Source organism: Schistocerca piceifrons, chromosome 9 (assembly GCF_021461385.2).
Source record: "Schistocerca piceifrons isolate TAMUIC-IGC-003096 chromosome 9, iqSchPice1.1, whole genome shotgun sequence".
In the NCBI taxonomy this organism is placed as follows: Eukaryota; Metazoa; Arthropoda; class Insecta; order Orthoptera; family Acrididae; genus Schistocerca; species Schistocerca piceifrons.
In genome coordinates, this window is record NC_060146.1 from 24,219,669 (window position 1) to 24,241,020 (window position 21,352).

General features: G+C 43.7%; 1 protein-coding gene across 1 annotated transcript in view; it reads left to right on the top strand.

Moving 5' to 3' along the window:
- Window positions 1-2,047: 2,047 nt before the first annotated feature.
- LOC124717221 (YLP motif-containing protein 1-like) overlaps window positions 2,048-21,352 on the top strand; it is a 288,410-nt gene continuing 269,105 nt past the window's right edge. The window contains exons 1-3 of the mRNA XM_047244009.1: window positions 2,048-2,053; window positions 4,782-5,020; window positions 16,562-16,613. Coding sequence (XP_047099965.1) covers window positions 2,048-2,053; window positions 4,782-5,020; window positions 16,562-16,613 — 297 coding nt within the window. The remainder of the gene's footprint in view (window positions 2,054-4,781; window positions 5,021-16,561; window positions 16,614-21,352) is intronic.

Here is a 21,352-nt window from a genome sequence, read left to right on the forward strand (position 1 = left end):
GGCCGATTTGGAAAAGTTTTACAGTTCCTTAGTTTTGAGCGAGTTTAATGACGTTGCCCGGAGCAGAATGTCCGTCATCGCACATATTGCTGCCCTGAATGGGTGCAGCAAAAACGCGTCAACTGTCGCAAGGCTTCCACTATCAGCGTTCACAAAATTCCTGTCTATTGTTGCTTAAAAGTTGTAATTGCTGTTTGCAGAAAAAATACGTGATATCCTAGTAACTTCGGATAACGCTCCTATAACACACGTATCGCTTCATCTTACTCCTAGTCTGTGACGTCACCAGAGCATCAGCCAATAACAGAGCATTTTCGATCACGTGACCAGATCTTGCGGTTTAATGATTTTTAAGCTTTAATTACATAAAAATAACAGATACGAGGATCACTCCGAAAGAAATGCACTCTATTTTTGTAAAAATACAGTTTTCATTCTGCATGTGTGAAAGTTTTCAAGTGTGTAATACATCCTTCCCGTTTGTTTTCAAACTTAGTTCAACCTGTTCTCGTGAGTGGCGCCGTCACAGCATGTCTTCAAGGTGGCTGCTACACTTGACGTTCGTCAGAAGCAACGTGCTGTCGTAGAATTCCTGTGTTGTGAAAACGAGACAGTGGGAAACATCCAGAAGAGGTTGAAAAAGGTGTATGGAGACGCTGCTGTCGATCGCAGTACAATTAGTCGGTGGGCAAGCAGGTTACGTGATGAAAGCGGGCACGGCAATATCGAGGATTGTCCTCGCAGCGGCAGGCCTCATACTGCACACACTCCAGACAATGTGCAGAGAGTTAACAAATTGGTGACTGCTGACAGACGCATCACAGTGAACGAATTGTCACGCTACGTTGGGATAGGGGAAGGAAATGTTTGCAGAATACTGAAAGAGTTGTCGTTAAAAAAAAAAAAAAGGTTTGTGCCAGGTGGGTTCCCAGGATGTTGGCAGTCGCTCACAAAGAAACAAGAAAAAACGGGTTGCAGAGAACTTTTGGAACAGTACGAGAATGGTGGAGATGAATTTCTTGGAAGAATTGTGGCAGGTGATGAAAAATGGCTGGATCATTTTCACTAGAGACGAAGAGGCAATCAATGGAGTGGCATTATGCAAATTCACCCAAGAAAAAAAATTCAAAACCACAGCTTTTGCTAGAAAAGTTATGGCTAGAGAGTTTTTCGATTCCGAAGGACTCTTGCTTGTGGACATTGTGCCAAGTGGAACCACCATAAATTCTGTTGCCTATGTGACGACACTGAAGCAACTTCAAACTCGACTGAATCGTGTTCGACCACATCGGCAAAAGCAGGATGTTTTGCTGTTGCACGACAGTGCACGGCCACATGTCAGTCAAAAAACAATGGAAGCGATCACACAACTCGGATGGACAACACTGAAACACCCGCCTTACAGTCCTGACCTGGCTTCACGTGACTATCATCTTTTTGGGAAACTGAAAGACTCTCTTCGTGGAACAAGGTTTGAAGATGATGACTCCCTCGTGCACGCTGCCAAACAGTGGCTCCAAGAGGTTGGTCCAGAATTTTACCGTGCGGGTATACAGGCGCTGGTTCCAAGACGGCGTAAGGCAGTTGAGAGGGATGGAAATTATGTGGAGAAATGAAAATATTGTTCCTAAAGGATAAACCGGTTGTCACGCGGGAGACGGACGGTTTTGAACTGCGTAGTACTGAGGGCGCGGTGGTGGGAGGTGGTTGTGGTGGGGATAGTTGTGATCCACACCAGACGCCATTTCATTTACTTACTCACTATGGAGCAGTGTGACTTGCAACGTTTGTCTATGGCAGTTTCGTGAAAAGTGGTGAGTCTATTATTGCTATGCAGCGATTGTTCCGTACGCGGTTTAATGTCGGTCGACATGGGGCTGTTCCGAGCCGTAACACAATCCTCAGATGGGTGGAAAACTTCAGATCAACTGGAAACATACTGGACAAGAAAAGCATCCTGGGCCGAGACGCAGAGTAACGACACCAGAAAATGATGAAAGGGTGAGGCAAGCGGCAGTCAGATGCCCAGGACGGTCGGCTAGACGTCATGCTAGTGAGTTACGAATCAATCGTGAATCGGTTAGACGAATTTTGCACAAAGAATTAAAATTCCATCCCTACAAAATGCTCATTGTCCAACAACTTAAGGAAACTGATTTTGCTGTACGAGAAGACTTTCCTTGCAGAATGCAAGTGATTTTGGGATCGAATGAAAAAGAAATTTTATTGATGAGCGATGAAGCTCATTTTCACTTAAACGGGACCGTGAACAAGCAAAACCTACGTTACTGGGCTCCAGAGCATCCACCCTTATCCACCGGCGTCCTCTACACTCAGAAAAAGTAACAGACTGGTGTGCTCTTGGCTCTGTTGGCATTATTGGACTTTTTTTTTTTTTAAGAGAACGGGGCCACAGTTACTGTTAATTCGGTTCGTAACATTTGTGTGCTTGAAACACTCTTGAAACCAGAACTAAGGAGACGACGAATCGCTTTAAAACGCGTTCGGCTCCAGCAGGATGGGGCAACATCGCACACTGCAAACACTTCAATGACAGTTTTTAGACGCACGTTTCGTGGCCGGATCATCTCACGTTTTGGCAGTGTTCTTGGCCTCCCAGGTCTCTCGACTTGTCAGTATGTGACTTTTTTCTGTGGGGAGTACCTTAAGAACTGTGTCTATAACCACAAACCGAGAAATTTGCACGAGTTGAACAATGCAATAATTCAAGAAATTGCTGCCATCCCTGCAGAGATTTTAGTCCGTGTGATGGAGCATTCTGAGAAGAGACGTGAAGTCCTGCATTCGAAATGATGGACATCACCTTGACGACATTATTTTTCACAAATAACTTTGTTAACTGAAATGGCAAATAATGAGCTTTGATTTTGTGTAAATAAACATGCCTTAATTTTACAATTGGCTGAGTATTATTTCATTAAAAACCGTCCGTCTTCCGTGTGTCACCCTGTGTCTATTGTTGTTGTGGTGGTCTTCAGTCCTGAGACTGGTTTGATGCAGCTCTCCATGATACTCTATCCTGTGCAAGCTTCTTCATCTCTCAGTACCTACCGCAACCTACATTCTTCTGAATCTGCTTAGTGTATTCATCTCTTGGTCTCCCTCTACGATTTTTACCCTCCACCCAGCCCTCCAATGCAATTTGTGATCCCTTGATGCCCCAAAACATGTCCTACCGACCGGTCCCTTCTTGTAGTCAAGTTGTGCCACAAACTCCTCTTCTCTCCAATTCTATTCAATACCTCCTCATTAGTTATGTGACCTACCCATCTAATCTTCAGCATTCTTCTGTAGCACCACATTTCGAAAGCTTCTATTCTCTTCTTGTCCAAACTATTTATCGTCCACGTTTCACTTCCATACATGGCTATACTCCATAAAAATACTTCCAGAAACGACTTCCTGACACTTAAATCTATACTCGATGTTAACAAATTTCCCCCTTTATATCCTCTCTACTTCGACCATCATCAGTTATTTTACTCCCTAAATAGCAAAACTCCTTTACTACTTTAAGTGTCTCATTTCCTAATCTAATTCCCTCAGCATCACCCGACTTAATTCGACTACATTCCATTATCCTCGTTTTGCTTTTGTTGATGTTCATCTTATATCCTCCTTTCAAGACACTCTCCATTCCGTTCAACTGCTCTTCCAAGTCCTTTGCTGTCTCTGACAGAATTACAATGTCATCGGCGAACCTCAAAGTTTTTATTTCTTCTCCATGGATTTTAATACCTACTCCGAATTTTTCTTTTGTTTCCTTTACTGCTTGCTCAATATACCGATTGAATAACATTGGGGAGAGGCTACAAGCCTGTCTCACGGCGACGAAAAACGTCTTTGCTTTAATAAGTTCCATCCCAACTCGCATATCATATCTGCCACACTCTCTCCCCTATTACGTGATAATACAAAACGAGCTGCCCTTTTTTGCACCCTTTCGATGTCGTCCGTCAAACCCACCTGGTATGGATCCCACACCGTGCAGCAATATTCTAACAGAGGAAAACGAGTGTAGTGTAAGCTGTCTCTTTAGTGGACTTGTTGCATCTTCTAAGTCTACTGCCAATGAAACGCAACCTTTGGCTCGCCTTCGGCACAATATTATCTATGTGGTCTTTCCAACTGAAGTTCGTAATTTTAACACCCAGGTACTTAGTTGAATTGACAGCCTCGAGAATTGTACTATTTATTGAGTAATCGAATTCCAACGGATTTCTTTTGGAACTCATGTGGATCACCTGACACTTTTCGTTATTTAGCGTTAAGTGGCAGACCATACAGGAATCCTTTCTAAATCGCTTTGCAACTGATACTGGTCTTCGGATGACCTTACTAGACGGTAAATTACAGCATCATCTTGAACAACCTAAGAGAACTGCTCAGATTGTCACCCAGGTCATTTATATAGATCAGGAGCAGCAGTGGTCCCAGGACGCTTCCCTGGGGAACACCAGATATCACTTCAGTTTTACTCGACGATTTGCCGTCTATTACTACGAACTGCGACCTTCCTGACAGGAAATCACGAATCCAGTCGCACAACTGAGACGATACCCCATAGGCCCGCAGCTTGATTAGAAGTCGCTTGTGAGGAACGGTGTCAAGAGCTTTCCGGAAATGTTGTAATGAATCAGAATAACAACCATATTTTTAACATAGGGAAGTAGCCTCGTACGGGGTTTCGTAAGAAGTGGTGCTGTGGTTGTGTTGCGCGGTGTATATTGGCATTTACCGCGGAATGCGAGTTGCTGCAGTCTGCGCGCGTGACTCACTCTGGTGCGGCGCTGCACGGCCGCGGCCCGCCCGCTGCCAAGGCGGCCGTGGCTGCCGCGGCTACCCGCGCGGCCGCCCTTGGGCCCCGACCCGGGCAGCGGCTGCCGCCAAACAGGAAGACCCGCCGGCCGCCGGGGCCGGGAATAGCGGCCGGCCGCTGCTATTCCGGGCGCGGCGCGCGCGCGAATAGCCCGGGTTCACACCCCGCGCCGGGCAGACGGCCAGCGCCGCACGCTATAAACTCCCGGAATAGCGCGGCGCGGGGCCGCGGTTCAAGTCCCCGGCAGGCCGCACCGATATAGATCGACCGCAGTGGCTATTCGCGGCTCGCGCGCGCCGCTTCGCTTCGAAAATGTCACCGCCAAATGTCTGGTAATGTTGGCACCATTCAGTAGAGCCGACGCAGCCAAGTCGAGGGCCGAGTGCACCGACCTCCATTAAAAGGTAACCGCAGTGTTAAAAAATGTATCGGCTCGACCGCTTGTTTATAGTGCAAAACACTAAGATTGACGCGTTTCGGAAGTCAAGCTTCCATCAGCAGAATAATAAAAAGTAAAAGAACCTGTTAAAACTCACTAAAATGGAACATGCACCAGGCACAATAGAATTCATAATAAAATGAAAACATCGTGGCTAACTCCCTTGTTGCAGCCGTGTCTTCCAAGGTGCCTCTCCACATAGTCGTCAAAATATAAAAAAACTCTAGTAAGGTTATCCGAAAACCAGTATCAGTTGCAAAGCGATTTCGAAAAGATTGCTGTATGGTGTGGCAGGTGGCAGTTGACGCTAAATAACGAAAAGTGTGAGGTGATCCACATGAGTTCCAAAAGAAATCCGTTGGAATTCGATTACTGGATAAATAGTACAATTCTCAAGGCTGTCAATTCAACTAAGTGCCTGGGTGTTAAAATTACGAGCAACTTCAGTTGGAAAGACCACATAGATAATATTGTGACGAAGGCGAGCCAAAAGTTGCGTTTCATTGGCAGTACACTTAGAAGATGCAACAAGTCCACTAAAGAGACAGCTTACACTACACGTCTTCGTCCTCTGTTAGAATATTGCTGCGCCGTGTGGGATCCTTACCAGGTGGGATTGACGGAGGACATCGAAAGGGTGCAAAAAAGGGCAGCTCGTTTAGTATTATCACGTAATAGCGGAGAGAGTGTGGCAAATATGATACGCGAGTTGGGATGGAAGTTATTAAAGCAAAGATGTTTTTTGTCGCGGCGAGATCTATTTACGAAATTTCAGTCACCAACTTTCTCTTCCGAATGCGAAAATATTTTGTTGAGCCCAACCTACATAGGTAGGAATAATCATCAAAATAAAATAAGAAAAATCAGAGCTCGAACAGAAAGGTTTCCGTGTTCGTTTTTCCCGCGCGCTGTTCGGGAGTGGATTGGTAGAGAGATAGTATGATTGTGGTTCGATGAACCCTCTACCAAGCACTTAAATGTGAATTGCAGAGTTATCATGTACATGTAGATGTAGGTATCGCCTATGGTGTTCAACATCTAACCACATGGCTCTCTCTCTCCTCCATCGTCGTAAACCGCCCGTGCGTCTTCGTTGATACCACACACCACGTAGCCAAACACGACACTGAAACGCGAGTGAGCTCACGCGCAAGTAAACAAGGAGGTCACAGACATGTCTATACTAACAGATAACGTATACATCTTCCAAGGACCTCATCAAATGATGGTATCCTGCCAGTTGCTAAAAATGAAGTTTAATTTTATTATCAGTTTTATTGTGCCTGGTGCAAGTTCCATTTTAGCGAGTTTTAACAGGTTCTTTTTCTTTTTATTATTCTGATAATGGATTCTTGGCTTCCGAAACGCGTTAGTCTTAGTGTTTTACACTATAAACAAGTGGCTGTGCCGGTATATTTTTTAACATTGACATTCAGAACCACGACCTCTCATACAGTATGGATAAAATAGAAGTTAACCGCGTTGGAATCACCGTACGACCCTGTCCAGCGCCAAATTCTAGTGTATCGATCTCTTGACACTGTCCAGAAACTGCGCGGCCACACCAGAGTCGACACGACCAATCGACGCTACAGACATTAGCGAGGAATCGCAGCGCCCTCACGCTGACGAAGAGAGGATTCCAGTGATGTAATGGACCTTCTGCAACCAGCTATATGGTTTTGTAGGTTAGTTTTACTTAAACATCGACAGTTGTCACATCCGATATTATCGATAATAACTTAAAATCCATCGACGTGTCGATTAACTATCGATCATTCTGGACAAGTATTTCAAATGAAAAACAGCTTTCTAAGAATTTTTATTGCTTAAAATACAATAACATGATTCAAATGGCTCTGAGCACTATGGCAACATCAGAGGTCATCAGTCCCCTAGAACATAGAATTACTTAAACCTAACTAACCTAAGGACATCACATACTTCCATGCCCGAAGCGGGATTCAACCTGCGACCGTAGCGGCGCGCGGTTCCAGACTGAAGCCCCTAGAACCGCTCGGTCACACCGGCCGGCTATGCAATAATACAAAATATGCAAATTTTGTTTTATAAAAAATAAGGTATTTAAATTCTCGTCTTGTAGTCTGTTGTTTTCATTTATTTATTTATTTACACGTCAAGTTCCGTAGGACTAAATTGAGGAGCAAAGCTCCAAGGTCATGGAACGTGTCACTACGTGAAATTACAACATATAATAACAGATAAAAATAAAATCTCTATGAACCCGAAAAAAGTCAACCATAACTTTAAGTAAAAGCAATCAACACAACAACAAGAATCAGCTTAATTTTGCAACGGAATTGCTCGACAGAACAGAAGGGGTGACCCATGAGGAAACTCTTTAGTTTCGATTTGAAAGCGCCTGCCTTACTGCCAAGATTATTGAATTGAAGTGCTAGCTTATTGAACATGGACGCAGCAATATAATGCACACCTTTCTGCACGAGAGTAAGGAACTGCAATACAAAGGTAGATTGCATTTCTGCCGAGTATTAACTGAGTGAAAGCTGCAAATTCTTGGGAATAAGCTGATATCGTTAACAAGGAACGACAGTAAAGAATATGTATATATAGAGGCCAATGTCAAAATACCCAGACTCGTGAACAGGGGTGAACAAGAGGTTTGCCAACTGACACCACTTATTGCCGGAAATAACCTTTTAGAATGGGAAGAGTTACGCAAAAATATAATACCATACGATATAAGTGAATGAAAATAAGCGAAGTAGACTAATTTTCGTGTCGAACGATCACTCACTTCAGATATCGTTGGAATAGTAAAAATGGCGCACTAAGTTTATCAACAAGATCCTGAACGTGGGCTTTCCACGACGGTTTACTATCTCTCTGAACACCAAGAAATTTCAACTGTCCAGTTTCACTAATCATATGCCCATTATTTGAAATTAAAACGTCGGGTTTTGTTGAATTGTGTGTTATGAACTATAAAAACTGAGTCTTACTGTGATTTTGCGTTAGTTTATTTCCAACAAGCCATGAACTTATGTCATGAACTGTACTATTTGAAACCGAGCCAATGTTGCACACAACATCTTTTACTTCCAAGCTAGTGTCATCAGCAAACAGAAATATTTTAGACTTATCCGTAATACTAAGGGCATATCATTTATATAAATAAGGAACAGGAGTGGCCCCAACACTGATTCTTGGGGCACCCCCCCCCCCCCCCCCATTTCCCCATGCCTCACTCAGACCCCACATCACAGCCATTCTCAACACTGAATAATGACCTTTTACTGTCGGTTGCTAATGTAACTGGTGAACAAACAGTGCTGGTCCAACTTCTGGAGCAATATTTTGTAATCAACACAATCACACGCCCTGTCGCTCGAAACCTTTTGCTTAACCCATCTAGTACCTCACAGAGAAAAGAGAGTATAGCATTTTCAGTTGTTAAATGACTTCTAAAGCCGAATTGTATATTTGATTGCAAATTGTGTGGTATAAAATGATCAATTATCCTTACATTCAGAGCCTTTTCAATAACTTAGGAAACACTGATGGCATAGAAATAGGTCTAAAATTGTCTACATTATCCCTTTCTCCCTTTTTATAAAGCGGCTTTACTACTGAGTACTTTGATCGTTCAGGAAACTGACCATTCCTAAAGGAAAAACTACAGACGTGGCTAAATACAGGGTAACATGTGCAGCACGGTACTTTAATATTCTGCTGGGCACTCCATCATTACCACGAGAGTCCTTAGTCTTCAGTCATTTAATTATTGGCTCAATCTCCCCCTTGTCTGTATCACAGAGGAGTATTTCAGACATTACAACATTAAAAGATACACGTAAGGTGTTTAAATTCTTTCCTTTCGTCTGTTGTGTTTTAAGTAATTATTTACACTGTCATGGAGAAAACCCTCACTGCAGGAATTGAAGTCACTGGACACCACGAAAATTTATTGGCCATTACGCGCAACATAGTATTAGATTTTGCACAGTATTCTAATACACAAGTATGCTTGTCTATTACAGGTATTTCAAAATATTGATGTAGGCCAATTATGGAATTACTGACTGGTGTAACGAACATCGACATTCCGTTGTTGCTGGTTGGGCAAAAGAAGTAGATCATACGATTTCAAACTGTTTTTAGACGTATCAGTAGACGCATTGCCTCAGCTGATGGATGCTTCTGTTTGAGGTGTTATTTTTTTTATGTAGTTGATGCGATGATAGCAGCATACTCTTTCAGTAGTACTTGTGCAGCGTTCTCTGCCTCTTTAAATCTACTGAAACAAGTTTTTTAAACCTAGGATCTAATAATGTCACAAGCATATCAACAATCAATGTGTTAAATGGTTTCACTCTTTCATGGAATGATTTAGTCAAACAATACTGTTTAATCTAGGAATCCAGAACACTTTATTTTAAAATGCATTATACAGTACAATCAGAAACACTTGACAAATCTTTAATATGTCATTTTTTCCTTTACTAACTTCGGTGTGTTACAACAGCCTTATTTGTATTTGTATTTCTTCCTACAAGTAAGCAAGATCATACATTTGAAGATGAAAATCAGTATAATGCACATTCACGGACCCATGTTATTTACGTGTGTAGGTACGAGATGCGCACGACTGTGAGTTGTCATCACTGGAAGGCAGACAAGAAAATTCCCTCTTTTATGACCCCTCCCCCACAGCGACCAATCTGTTAACAACACAGTTTATAAACAATTTAGCCGGCCGGAGTGGCCGTGCGGTTCTAGGCGCTACAGTCTGGAGCTGAGCGACCGCTACGGTCGCAGGTTCGAATCCTGCCTCGGGCATGTATGTGTGTGATGTCCTTAGGTTCGTTAGGTTTAATTAGTTCTAAGTTCTAGGCGACTAATGACCTCAGAAGTTAAGTCGCATAGTGCTCAGAGCCATTTGAACCATTTTATAAACAACTTAGACTGGCTAAGCCGCCATGATATTTGTTGTTGATTAAATATCCCCATACAATCTACTTTCCCCCTGCACTCCAAACGCCATGGAGGTAATAGGAACCTACAATTTTTCAGGTGCCACTTCAAAAAGAATTATATTATAAACTATAGGACTATCGATAGTTAAACCAGACTACCAATAGGTGTATAGTGCAGTTAATATTGATTAATCGATAGTTTATCGACGTTTAAGTAATACTAGTGTAGGTTAAGAACCCAGGTAACACACCCTAAAGCCATTCCACCTGGTGGGCTGTCGTTTACGAGTAAAAGCCGAAAAACAATTTAGCTTGTTCCGCTAGAGTATTAAATCAGTTTAGTAATGGGTAGCATAACAGACTGGAACACTGATGGTAGCGGCGTCGAATCCCGTATTGTTCCTATGATTTACCATTTGTTAAAGTTTCATTTTTCTTCTGTTATTTGCTTCTAATGTAATGTTTTTAAATTTTCTAATTCTTTGCTAAGTAATTTGAACGATTGTATAAACTTCCTGATTTCTTCTCATTTCTCCATTTGGGCTCAGAATTGTTGGTGGATTTGCAGTTACCAATCACAAATCAGTTCTTTTTTGTTAATTTTTTTGCGTTTTCCTCTCGCATTTGTTTTGTGAGTGTGCGGCATTTAAAATGTTCGACGGCGCAAACTCATCAACCAGCAACCAGCAAATATTATGACGAAAGAATGGAGGAATTTGATGAAGAAACCATATGAATGTAGAAACACAGCTTTTATAGTTCGTCCATTATGCGAGAGCAATTTGTGTTTTAAATGTTTGTGTGATTATTACCCCCCAAAAATCTCGCAACGAAAAACAAATTTTTGTGACTGTTGGACAATCAAGTATACTAATAACTATTTCGATTTTTTAGTCCTTCGATCGGTATTTTTTAAGTGGTTAAATATTACAATATATAAATAAAGAGCATTGAAACCATTGGACAAAGTTTACAAATGGAAAAAGAATGACAGGAAGACAATATGATAAAAAAATGAGACACTTAAAATAATGGTTAAAATGACTTGACAAAGGATTGGAAATTTTAAAAAGATTACATCTGAAGCTAATAACTGAAGAAAAATAAAATTTAAAAATAAATTTGTAGGAACGTGACGAGATTCAAGCTCGTCACATTCAACGTTCCAGTTTGTTACGCTATCCAGCACGCTACGGCGGCAGTCGATAGTTTGATGTTAATTTAACGCTGCAGCGGTACAGGGTAAACTGTTTTTGGGTTTTTGATCGTAAACGAGGGCCCAACAGGGAGAACGGTTTCAATGTGTTCTACCTTGGTTCTTAACCCGCAAAACCAAATATGTGGCTGCACCTCTGCTGACCTCCTCTCGTGAGGTCAGTATAATATGGAGCGTGGAAGGGCTCAGCCCAGATCGAGACATCAGCTGCACCAGTCAACGTAGTCATGAATTGAGGTGAAGCTAAAAATGGTTGAAATGGCTCCGAGCACTATGGGGCTTAACATCTGAAGTCATCAGTCCCCTAGAACTTAGAACTACTTAAACCTAACCAACCTAAGGACATCACACACATCCATGCCCGAGGCAGGATTCGAACCTGCGACCGTAGCGGTCGCGCGGTTCCAGACTGAAGCGCCTAGTACCGCTCGGCCACAGCGGCCGGCATGAAAACACAGCTGACTCCATCATGGAACCACCACTAGCTTACGCAGTGCCTTGTTGACAATTTGGGTCGATGGCTTTGTGGGGTCTGCACCAAACTCGAACCCTACCATCAGATTTTACTAACTGTAATAGAGACTCATCTGACCAGGCCACTGTTTGCCAATCGCCTGGGTCACGAGCCAACTGTAAGCGATGTGCTGTTAACAAAGACACTCGCGTCGGTTGTCTGTTGGCATAGCCCATTAACGCCAAATTTCGCCGCACTGACCCAACAGATACGCTCGTCATACGCCCAACATTGATCTCTCCGGTTATTTCATGCAGTGTTGTTTGTCTATTAGCATTGACAACTCTACGGAAAAGCCGCTGCTCTCGGTTGCTAAGTGAAGGCGATCGGCAACTGTGTTGTTCGTGTGGAGAGGTAGTGCCTGAAACTTGGAATTCTCGGCACACATTTGACGCTATGGATCAGACTATTGAGCTCCCTAACGATTTCTCAAAATGAATGTCCCATGCGTCTAGCTACTACTATGATTCCGCATAAAAGTCTGCTAATTCCCGTCGTGGGGCCATAGTCACTTCAGAAGCCTTTTCACATGATGCACCTGAGTCCGACGGTTCAAAATGGCTCTGAGCACTGTGGGACGTAACATCTGTGGTCTTCAGTCCCCTAGAGTTGGAACTACGTAAACCTAACCAACCTAAGGACATCACACACATCCATGCCCGAGGCAGGATTCGAACCTGCGACCGTAGCGGTCGCGCTGTCCAGACTGTAGCGCCTAGAACCGCTCTGCCACAACGGCCGGCCTAGTAATTGCAATGAATCCTGATGCAATTGGGAATTCCTATGTGATGTTCTGAATAGATGTTTGCCTATTACACATTACGACCCTCTTCAGCTGTCGGCGGTCTCTGTCAGTCAACAGACGAGCTCGGGCAGTGCGCTTTTGTTGTATACGTGTCCCTTCACGTTTCCACACCACTATCATATAGCAAATAGTGGTCCTAGGGATGTTTAGCAGTGTGGAAATGTCGCGTACAGACGTATGGCAAAAGTGACGCCGGCGGGTGTGGCCGGGCGGTTGTAGGCGCTTCAGTTTGGAACCGCGAGACCACTGCAGTCGCAGGTTCGAATCCTGCCTCGGGCATGGCTGTGTGTTATGTCCTTAGGTTAGTTAGGTTTAAGTAGTTCTAAGTTCTAGGGGACTGATGACCTCAGATGTTAAGTCCCATAGTGCTCAGATCCATTTGAACCATTTTTGAACAATCACCCGACCACGTTCGAAGCGCCCCATACTGCTCTCTCACTATGTCTAATGACTACTGAGGTCGCTTATATGGAGTACCTGGCAGTAGGTGGCGGCACAGTGCAACTAATATGAAGAACTTATTTTTTGGAGCTGTCCAGATACTTTTTATCACATAGTATAGATACAAATTGTATTTATATTACATGTGGTCAGTACTTTGCAACCTCCAAAGCGCTTGTAGTGGCTTGCAGAAGAACGTTCTTCGTTCAGCATGTGAGGTACAAAGGGAACTGAGGTGTTTGGCTTGTGATTTGTCCTTGTCCACAATCACAGGACGTGTCCTCTGTTGAGAAGCCCCGTATCCTCAGGTTGTCTCTGGATCGTGCAACTCCTGGTCGTAATCTGTTTAAAGATTTTCACACCAGCCAGCTTTCATTGTGTCCAGATGGCTGTTCTTCAGGTTCTGGCACCCATCCGCGCAGGTGAGGCGTCGACTTCTTCCGTAACTCCACCCTTGCCATCTCTGGTAAGACGGTGAGCTTCTCGGATGTCCTCTGGAAGCTCTTTTGCGATCTCAGCCGTTGCTGTGGTGGATTATGTCCGTGCAGTGGATGGGCACTGTTCTGTTCCACTTTCAGTCTCTCCTTATCGGCCAGCCACTGTGCATGGTGGCGGTGTTCCAGCCAGGTAGTAGAGCTTATCGGTTGGGATAGGTCGTAAGCAACCTGTGATCCCCCTGCAGGTTTCGTTGAGAGCAGTGTCTACTTGTCTGGCATGAGATGACCTATACCAGACTGGGGATGCATATTCGGCAGGAGAAAAGCACAGTGCCATTGCAGAAGAGCGAATAGTTTGTGGTTGTGAGCTCCAGTGTGTCCCCGCTAGTTTGCGAATTAGGTTGTTTCGAGTGAAGATTTTAATGTTCTTGCAGTGGGTTTTGAATGTCAGAGTTCTACCGAGATTGACTCCTAAGTATTGAGGGGCGTGATGATGCTGCAACTGGATGCCTGATCGCCGGCCGCTGTGACCGAGCGGTTCTAGGCGCTTCAGTCCGGAACTGCACTGCTGCTACGGTCGCAGGTTCGAATCCTGCCTCGGGCATGGATGTATGTACTGTCCTTAGGTTAGTTAGGTTTAAGTAGTTCTAAGTTTAGGGGACTGGTGACTTCAGATGTTAAGTCCCATAGTGCTCAGAGCCATTTGAACCATTTTACGAGTTTCCTTGGCTCTGTAGTGTACCTACTTCTCCATCTACGCTCTTAAGCCAGTGTACAGTTTATGGCGGAGGGTGCTTCATACCAGGTGTAGTGATTTTCCGTCCTGTATCTTTCACCTACTGAACAAAGGAAGAATGAGTTTATACAGGTGAAGAGTATCCAAACACGTGTTAGTGAGCATTAATATGGAATGTGTACCCTCTTCGCCTTTATGACTGAACTCTGCTGGGGACACTTTCAATGAGGCGACGGAATCTCTGTGGATGAAAGGCGGCCCCATTCAACTCAAGAGCCGAGTCGAGGGAAGGTAGTGATGTTGGACGCTGGAGTCTGGGGCGAAGTCGACGTCCTGACTCGTCGCAAACGTTCAGGTCGGGACTCCAGGCAGGTTAGTCCATTTCAGGAATGTTACTGTCCACAAACCGTTGTCTTGCAGATGTTGCTTTACGACACAGTGTATTGACGAGCTGATATCAACAATCGTCGCCTCTGAACTGTTCCTCTACTGTACACAGTAGTCAATGCTGTAAATCGTATTCATATCCTTCCACATCTAGCGTTTCCTTAAGCCCAATAAGAGGGCCACGCCCTAACCACATGTATCTGTTCAAGATAAGGCTGATCGCCCGGAAGATCATGGCCACCTATGTAATCTGATCAGCCAGAGCCCCATACCTATTAGCCGGTATCTCCACTTTTGTCACAGTTAACAGCTGCGACTCGTCGTGGCATGGAAGCAGTGAGGCATTGCTAGGTCGCTGGAGGTACTTGACACCACAGCTGCACACACGTCACCTAATACCCGCAAATTCCCGGGAGTGGGGCTGTGAGCTATGACGGATTGTTAATCGCATCCCAGATATGTTCGTTTGGTTCAAATCTGGCGAGTTGGGGCCAGCACATCAATTGGAACTCGCCACTGTGTTTCTCAAGCCACTATATCACACTCCTGGCCTTATGACATGGCGCTTTATCTTGTTGAAAAACGCCACTGCCGTCGGGAAACATGATCGTCATGAAGGAGCGTACGTGGTCTGCAACCAGTGGACGACGCTCCTTGGCCATCAAGGTGCCTTTCACGAGCTCTCCTGGACCCATGAATGCCCATGCGGATGTTCCCCAGAGCGTAATGGAGCCGCCGCCAGTTTGTCTCTGTCCAGCAGTACTGGTGTCAGGGAGCTGTTCTGCTGGAAAACAAGAGATTAGCGCCATCTCACCAGCATGATGAAGAAGGTATTGGGTTTCATGAGACCATGCAACGCTCTGCCACTGCGCCCCCGTCCAGTGCCGATGGTCACGTGCCCATTTCAGTCGTAGTTGTCGATGTCGTCGTGTTAGCATTTGCACATGATTGTTTGCATCGTCGGCTGTGGAGGCTCATATTTAGGAGTGTTCGGTCTATTGTGCGTTCAGACTCACTTGTACTCTGCCCAGCGTTTACGTCTGATGATAGTTCCACCACAGTCCGCCGCCTGTCCAGTTTTACCAGCCCACCACGCCCGACTCCTGTAATGAGAAGTGGCCGCCCAACCCCACGACGTCTGGATGTAGTTACACCTTGTGTTGAAGTCACTCCCACAACACTCTTCGAACACCCAACAAGTCGTGCAATTTGCGAAATGCTCGTGCCTCGCTTCCGGACCATCACAATCTGGCATTGGTCAAATGCAGATAGATCGTGCGCCCTCCCCATTCTACACACAGACAGCACGCTCACTGATGCTGCATGCACTGTGAGTGTGTCTGACTAACAGCCATTCCTCGCCAGCTGATGCTGCTATCGCCTATCGATAGTAGGCTTGTGGTCATAATGTTCTGCCTGATCTATGAAAGAGATAAATTAATCAGCAGCAGTCTTTCACGTTATCTAAACTATCTGGCAATGCTTGAATAGTCTTTTGACTTCACGCCTGTGCACACTGTGTTGGTAACACTTTGTCTGCTTGCAAGCTATGCTACTTTAGAGACAGTACAGCTGTGTGGTTCAGCATAACCTTGAGGTGTGGGGTCCAGCGAATTCAATCAACGACAGTACGTGAAAAACATGCAACAATAGGGTCACGTTGGTCGTTAATCCTTGTATCGGTAACTTCAGTATGTCGTTTAGAAGTTACACCGTGAATTTTGAGATAGAATTTCCTGATGATGTCCCAGCTCTAGCAGAGCCCTAAGAACGTGTTCTTTGTTCCAGCGCTGCCCAGGCGTGTCCTAGCTGCCGCCATGTCACCTTCCAGCTGCCAAACGTGAGTACCTTACTTTTATTTCACACACACCAGTAAAACTCCACAGCCCATTCTGCTACTTTCGTTCCTCCTAATAGCCGCAAGGCGCATTTTCTACAAAGTTTCAGCAGATACGAGGGTTGTCCAGAAAGTAAGTTCCAATCGGTCGGGAAATGGGCACCGCAGTGAAAACCCGATGAAGCTCTGAACAGACGTGTTGGGCAGTGTCTCTAGTATAACCGTCGATCGCATCAAGACGTTCTTTCAGTTGTGAGCGCACTGTGAGCGAGTAAAGGTGCCTACAACAGCGATGTCTCCCGCCAAGTAGGAGGGCCAGCTGACAGGCTTCTCCTTAATGAATGCAGCCCCCCTAACACAACTGCCACGCACTTCCTTCTTCACGGCAGTTCTCAGCTGCACTCTGCAGGGGCAGTGAAGAAGCTCCTGCAGCCTTTTCTATGGGAAGTGTTGGATCACCCACAACACAGCCCTAATTGGCTCGTCCTGAGTATCATCTCTGTTCACATGAAACGCTGGATACGAAGACAACACTTGGGCGCAGGCTACGCGCTATAGACCAGCGTAGAGAATTATCGGAAAGCACAGGCGGCTGCCTTCTGTGACGATGGAAATTTGGTGTAACCCTCCGACAAATGTCTAAGTCGGAGAAGTATTTGGGAAGTGTAGCTAACTCTTGCAAATAAAATGTTTCTGATTTTCACTGTGGTTTCCATTTAGCGACCGATTGGAGCTTACTTTCTGGATAACCGTAGGATTAGGATTTACAGTTTCTATTTTGCAATGTGTAGTGGGAGTTAACCCAAACAAATACTGCTCGTCACATCTTTTATGCGACGCCCAGCATCGCGGTCCTCTAAATTCCTCGCAGAAGAATTACTTATTGCTGATCATTCTGCGAGGAATTTAGAGGATACCATAATTCTGCACAAAGAGGTAAAACGGTGGAGATTAGATTTATGGGGGGCACTTGAAATTTTGAAACACTTTGCGTAAAAAACGGAAATATTTTGAAGTAGGCATTTCCTCCAAGGCTTCAAGCCGCTACTTCTGGCCGCGTAGCCAAATTTACCGCTCGCGTGATGTTTGTTTTCATCAAGATTCTGTTTCCATTTATGAAGTCTACTTTTAGTTTTGTAATTTCATATAGCGTACTTTTTCATGTGTAGCTACTGCCTCTCTCTTTTTATATTTCAGATTTAATACATGCCATTGGTACCCCTCTTCCCCTCCCCCGCCTTACACCCTTTTTCACCGTATTTAAATCTGCTTATATCCTTTTTAAGTATCTTGTTCTTTCACATTATGTACGTACTGCTCAGATCGATTTTACCCATTTTTGTTTTTATTGACTATTCTAACATTTCACTATGTACCTGCTTTACTTTCCTCAGATTTTAATTGTTTACATAGTCTGCTTCATCATTCACTCCTACTTTCCCTATTTGGTATTTCGCATATTTCGTATACCCCTTCCTCCCGCCCTAGAGTTACCAACATTTTTTATCAAAATAAGGGAGACTTCGACCGACAAAATAATAGCCCTATGCAGTTTTTATTAAATCTTAAAACAATTTATTTTGACAATAAACCAAAAAAACTTGGTAATAGCAATTACAAACCGAAGGTTTACAAATTTTTTTTTACTTAAAACTACATTTGCTTACATTTTTGGCACCCTGAAGTTTGCTATCATTCTCTACAAATTTATCAAATGCTTCACATGGGTAACCGAAATTAATACTCATTTGTTACTCAGCTTTCATTAAATCTACTTCACAACGGTTCCTATCATCAAACCATGTACTGTTTATCAAAGAAAAATTCTTTCTGTTTGAGCATTAGATGCCAGTATAATGAAACGAAATTCAAGAATCTTGTTTATGTATGGGGCTTTAACACCTTTGACCTCTGTCTCAATCAACACTGATACCCACTTTTTCACTGTGCTACAGTCAATGGAAATTTTTGTGCTTATTATATTTTTCAAAATAAAAATTCATGACGTCGGTTGTGTTCGTTTATGTCCAGCTGATCATGAGTAAGCATGTTCTGAAAACCATTAAAATTAAAAAATATCCTTAAGGACATTGGGAGCAAGGACTGAATTGTACCATTGTTAGAAATGTTTACATTTTTTACAATGCAAGAGTGAAAGGTATCGTAGAATTCAACAAGATTATTTTGAATGCTCTTCTGACTGACAGGATCTAATTCAAAGTGCTTGAGCGCTTCAGGAAACATTTTACTATTCTTGTAACTCGATGCATCCGAAGTCACAGAGAAAAAGATGCTACACTTGTCTGGATCATGAAGCACATCTGTGAAGTCACTTCCACTTCGTGCTGCTAACAGATTTTTTGCAATAGTCTGTTCTCTCGTCCGATCAAAATGCATTTATTTGTCCACACCAGAATGGACAATTATGCTCATTGAAAGTTTATTTGCACAGTCCACCCTAGTACAACTAAGGTTGTGTTGTGTTTCCCCGAATGATACATCACTACTAAGTCAGCTACTGGAGCTCAGTCGGATTCACCACTTGTAGGGCCATCACTTCGGCACTGAGAACAGATGGATGTCTTAGAAGACGTATTAATTCCCCTGACTCCGCTGTTGTGCCCTTCAGTTCTGACCGTGCTGTATTTTGCCACCTAATGCTGTGCTGATCTCAGGCTTGTCACACCTTACCGGATTAACCCATAAATGAATTTCTTGCCACTTGGAAAGATACTCAAATGATGTGGGCTATAAATTGAAACTAACAGCGTATGCAGAAGAACATGGAACCAGAGCAGCTGAGCGGTACTTTGGGCCCCCGCCATCAGAAAAACCATTCGTGGTTGACGAGCTAGTGAAGAAAAACTGTAAAAAATAGGAAGACTAAATGTGCAAATAGAGGACTGAATGCAAAATGGCCAAAACTAGAAGATGACGTATTGAAATGGATTAAAGAACACCGTCGAAATGGGACTGGAATCAACGCAAAAATGATTCAGTTACACACTCATAAGTTAGCGCTACAATGGAACTTAACGGATATTAAGGGTGAAGTTGGTTGGTGCTACAGGTTTGTGAACCGTCATGTAAGTAGCAATGCGAACCAAAACCAAAATATCTCAGTAAATGCTACAAGAATATGAAGAGAAAATATTATCTTTCCATCACTTTATTATTCAACATTGAAAGAAAACCAGTGCAGAGCAAAGCCAAATAGCAAACATGGACGAAACTCCTCCGACACTTGATGTGCCGAGTAACAGAACTGTTGGCATGAAAGATGCTAAAACTGTAACTATAAAAACAAGTCGACATGAAAAAAATGCACTGCACTGTTGTCCTTTCATGTTGTGGTGACGGTATTAAGCTTAATCCAATGATTATTCTCAAGCGCAAAACAATGCCGAAAACTTCTGAAATAATGCCAGGCGTTGTTGTTCACGTACATGAGAGGGGTTGGATGGATGGGGTTGTTATGAAATTGTGAATTAACAGCGTGTGGGAGGGAAGGAAAGGTGCTTTACTGAAGAAGAGTTCTCTTCTTGTGCTAGATCATTATAGATGTCATTTGAAAAATTCTGTTAAAGAGGAACTGAGACAGGGAAATAAAGAGCTTTCTGTTATTCCGGGAGGACTTACTTCACAGTTGAGACCTCGATGAATAAACTTTTAAGCTATGTATGAGAAAGGAATAAGAAGAAGAAGAAGAAGAAGAAGAAAGTCCAGATGTCGATTTTCAAGGATTTTAGGGATCAATTCTGTTTTATTAACTAAGAATTTTTTAGCATGGCTCTGCAATCTAATAAGGAAAATGTTAAGTATCTTACTTTCTTAAAAACCTGCTTAAAATTAAGGTGCGTCTTATAGTCCATAAAATACGGTACTTTTTCTTGGCATGTTCCCATATTTATTTACAATTCTTGGTATGTTCCCATATTTATTTACAAGTTCTTCTTGTACTGCTTGATGCTTGCGTATGCATAAATTAGCACTGTTTACCTGACCCAGCTTGCTCTTTACTTGCCATATGTCTTTAATGCGTCTCTCTTTCCCTCACCCTACCTCCCCCCTCCCCCTTTTAATTTTAGCTGTTAGCCTTGTTTGCGCCATATAAATGTCTGCTAGAGCCAATGTGTTTCATTAAAAAAGTTTTACGGCCAAGTCCTACAGTATTGGGCTACTACCATCAATTATCTGTTTGAACTGTTGGTTGCTTCGTTGATTGTGGGAGTGGATCAGACAGTGAGACCACCAGTCCCTTGCTCGAAGATGGTAGAAATAAAGGGACGAACAACAAAAACCGCAGATTTAGTCAAGGGGAAGGGCAAACGACCAAACAAAGAGGCAAAAGAAAAGTCAGGACAGAAGGAAGATGAAAGAACAGGAGGGGATAGGGGGAAACGGGGAGAGCAGGGGTGCTCCAGAAACGCTACACACAGAGGGGCACCAGGACCGCCACCGGCCTGTCCTGATCGCCATACCATATCACGATCACTACGCAACAGTGACGACACCAGGGGAAGAAGAGACAAGGAAGGGGGAAACAAAACTGCACGAAAGACCATACAAAACACAGGGAAAAGGCGGGAAGAACCCGACCAGTGTGAAGGCAAGTCCTAGGCCTTCATAACCGAAGCTAACGGTAACCGAGGGGCTTCAATTCCAGAGGAAGATTCAATGACTTAAACCTGTGAGGACAAACCACTTTTGTCATGGACTGTGCGGCTGGTCCCGGCGGAGGT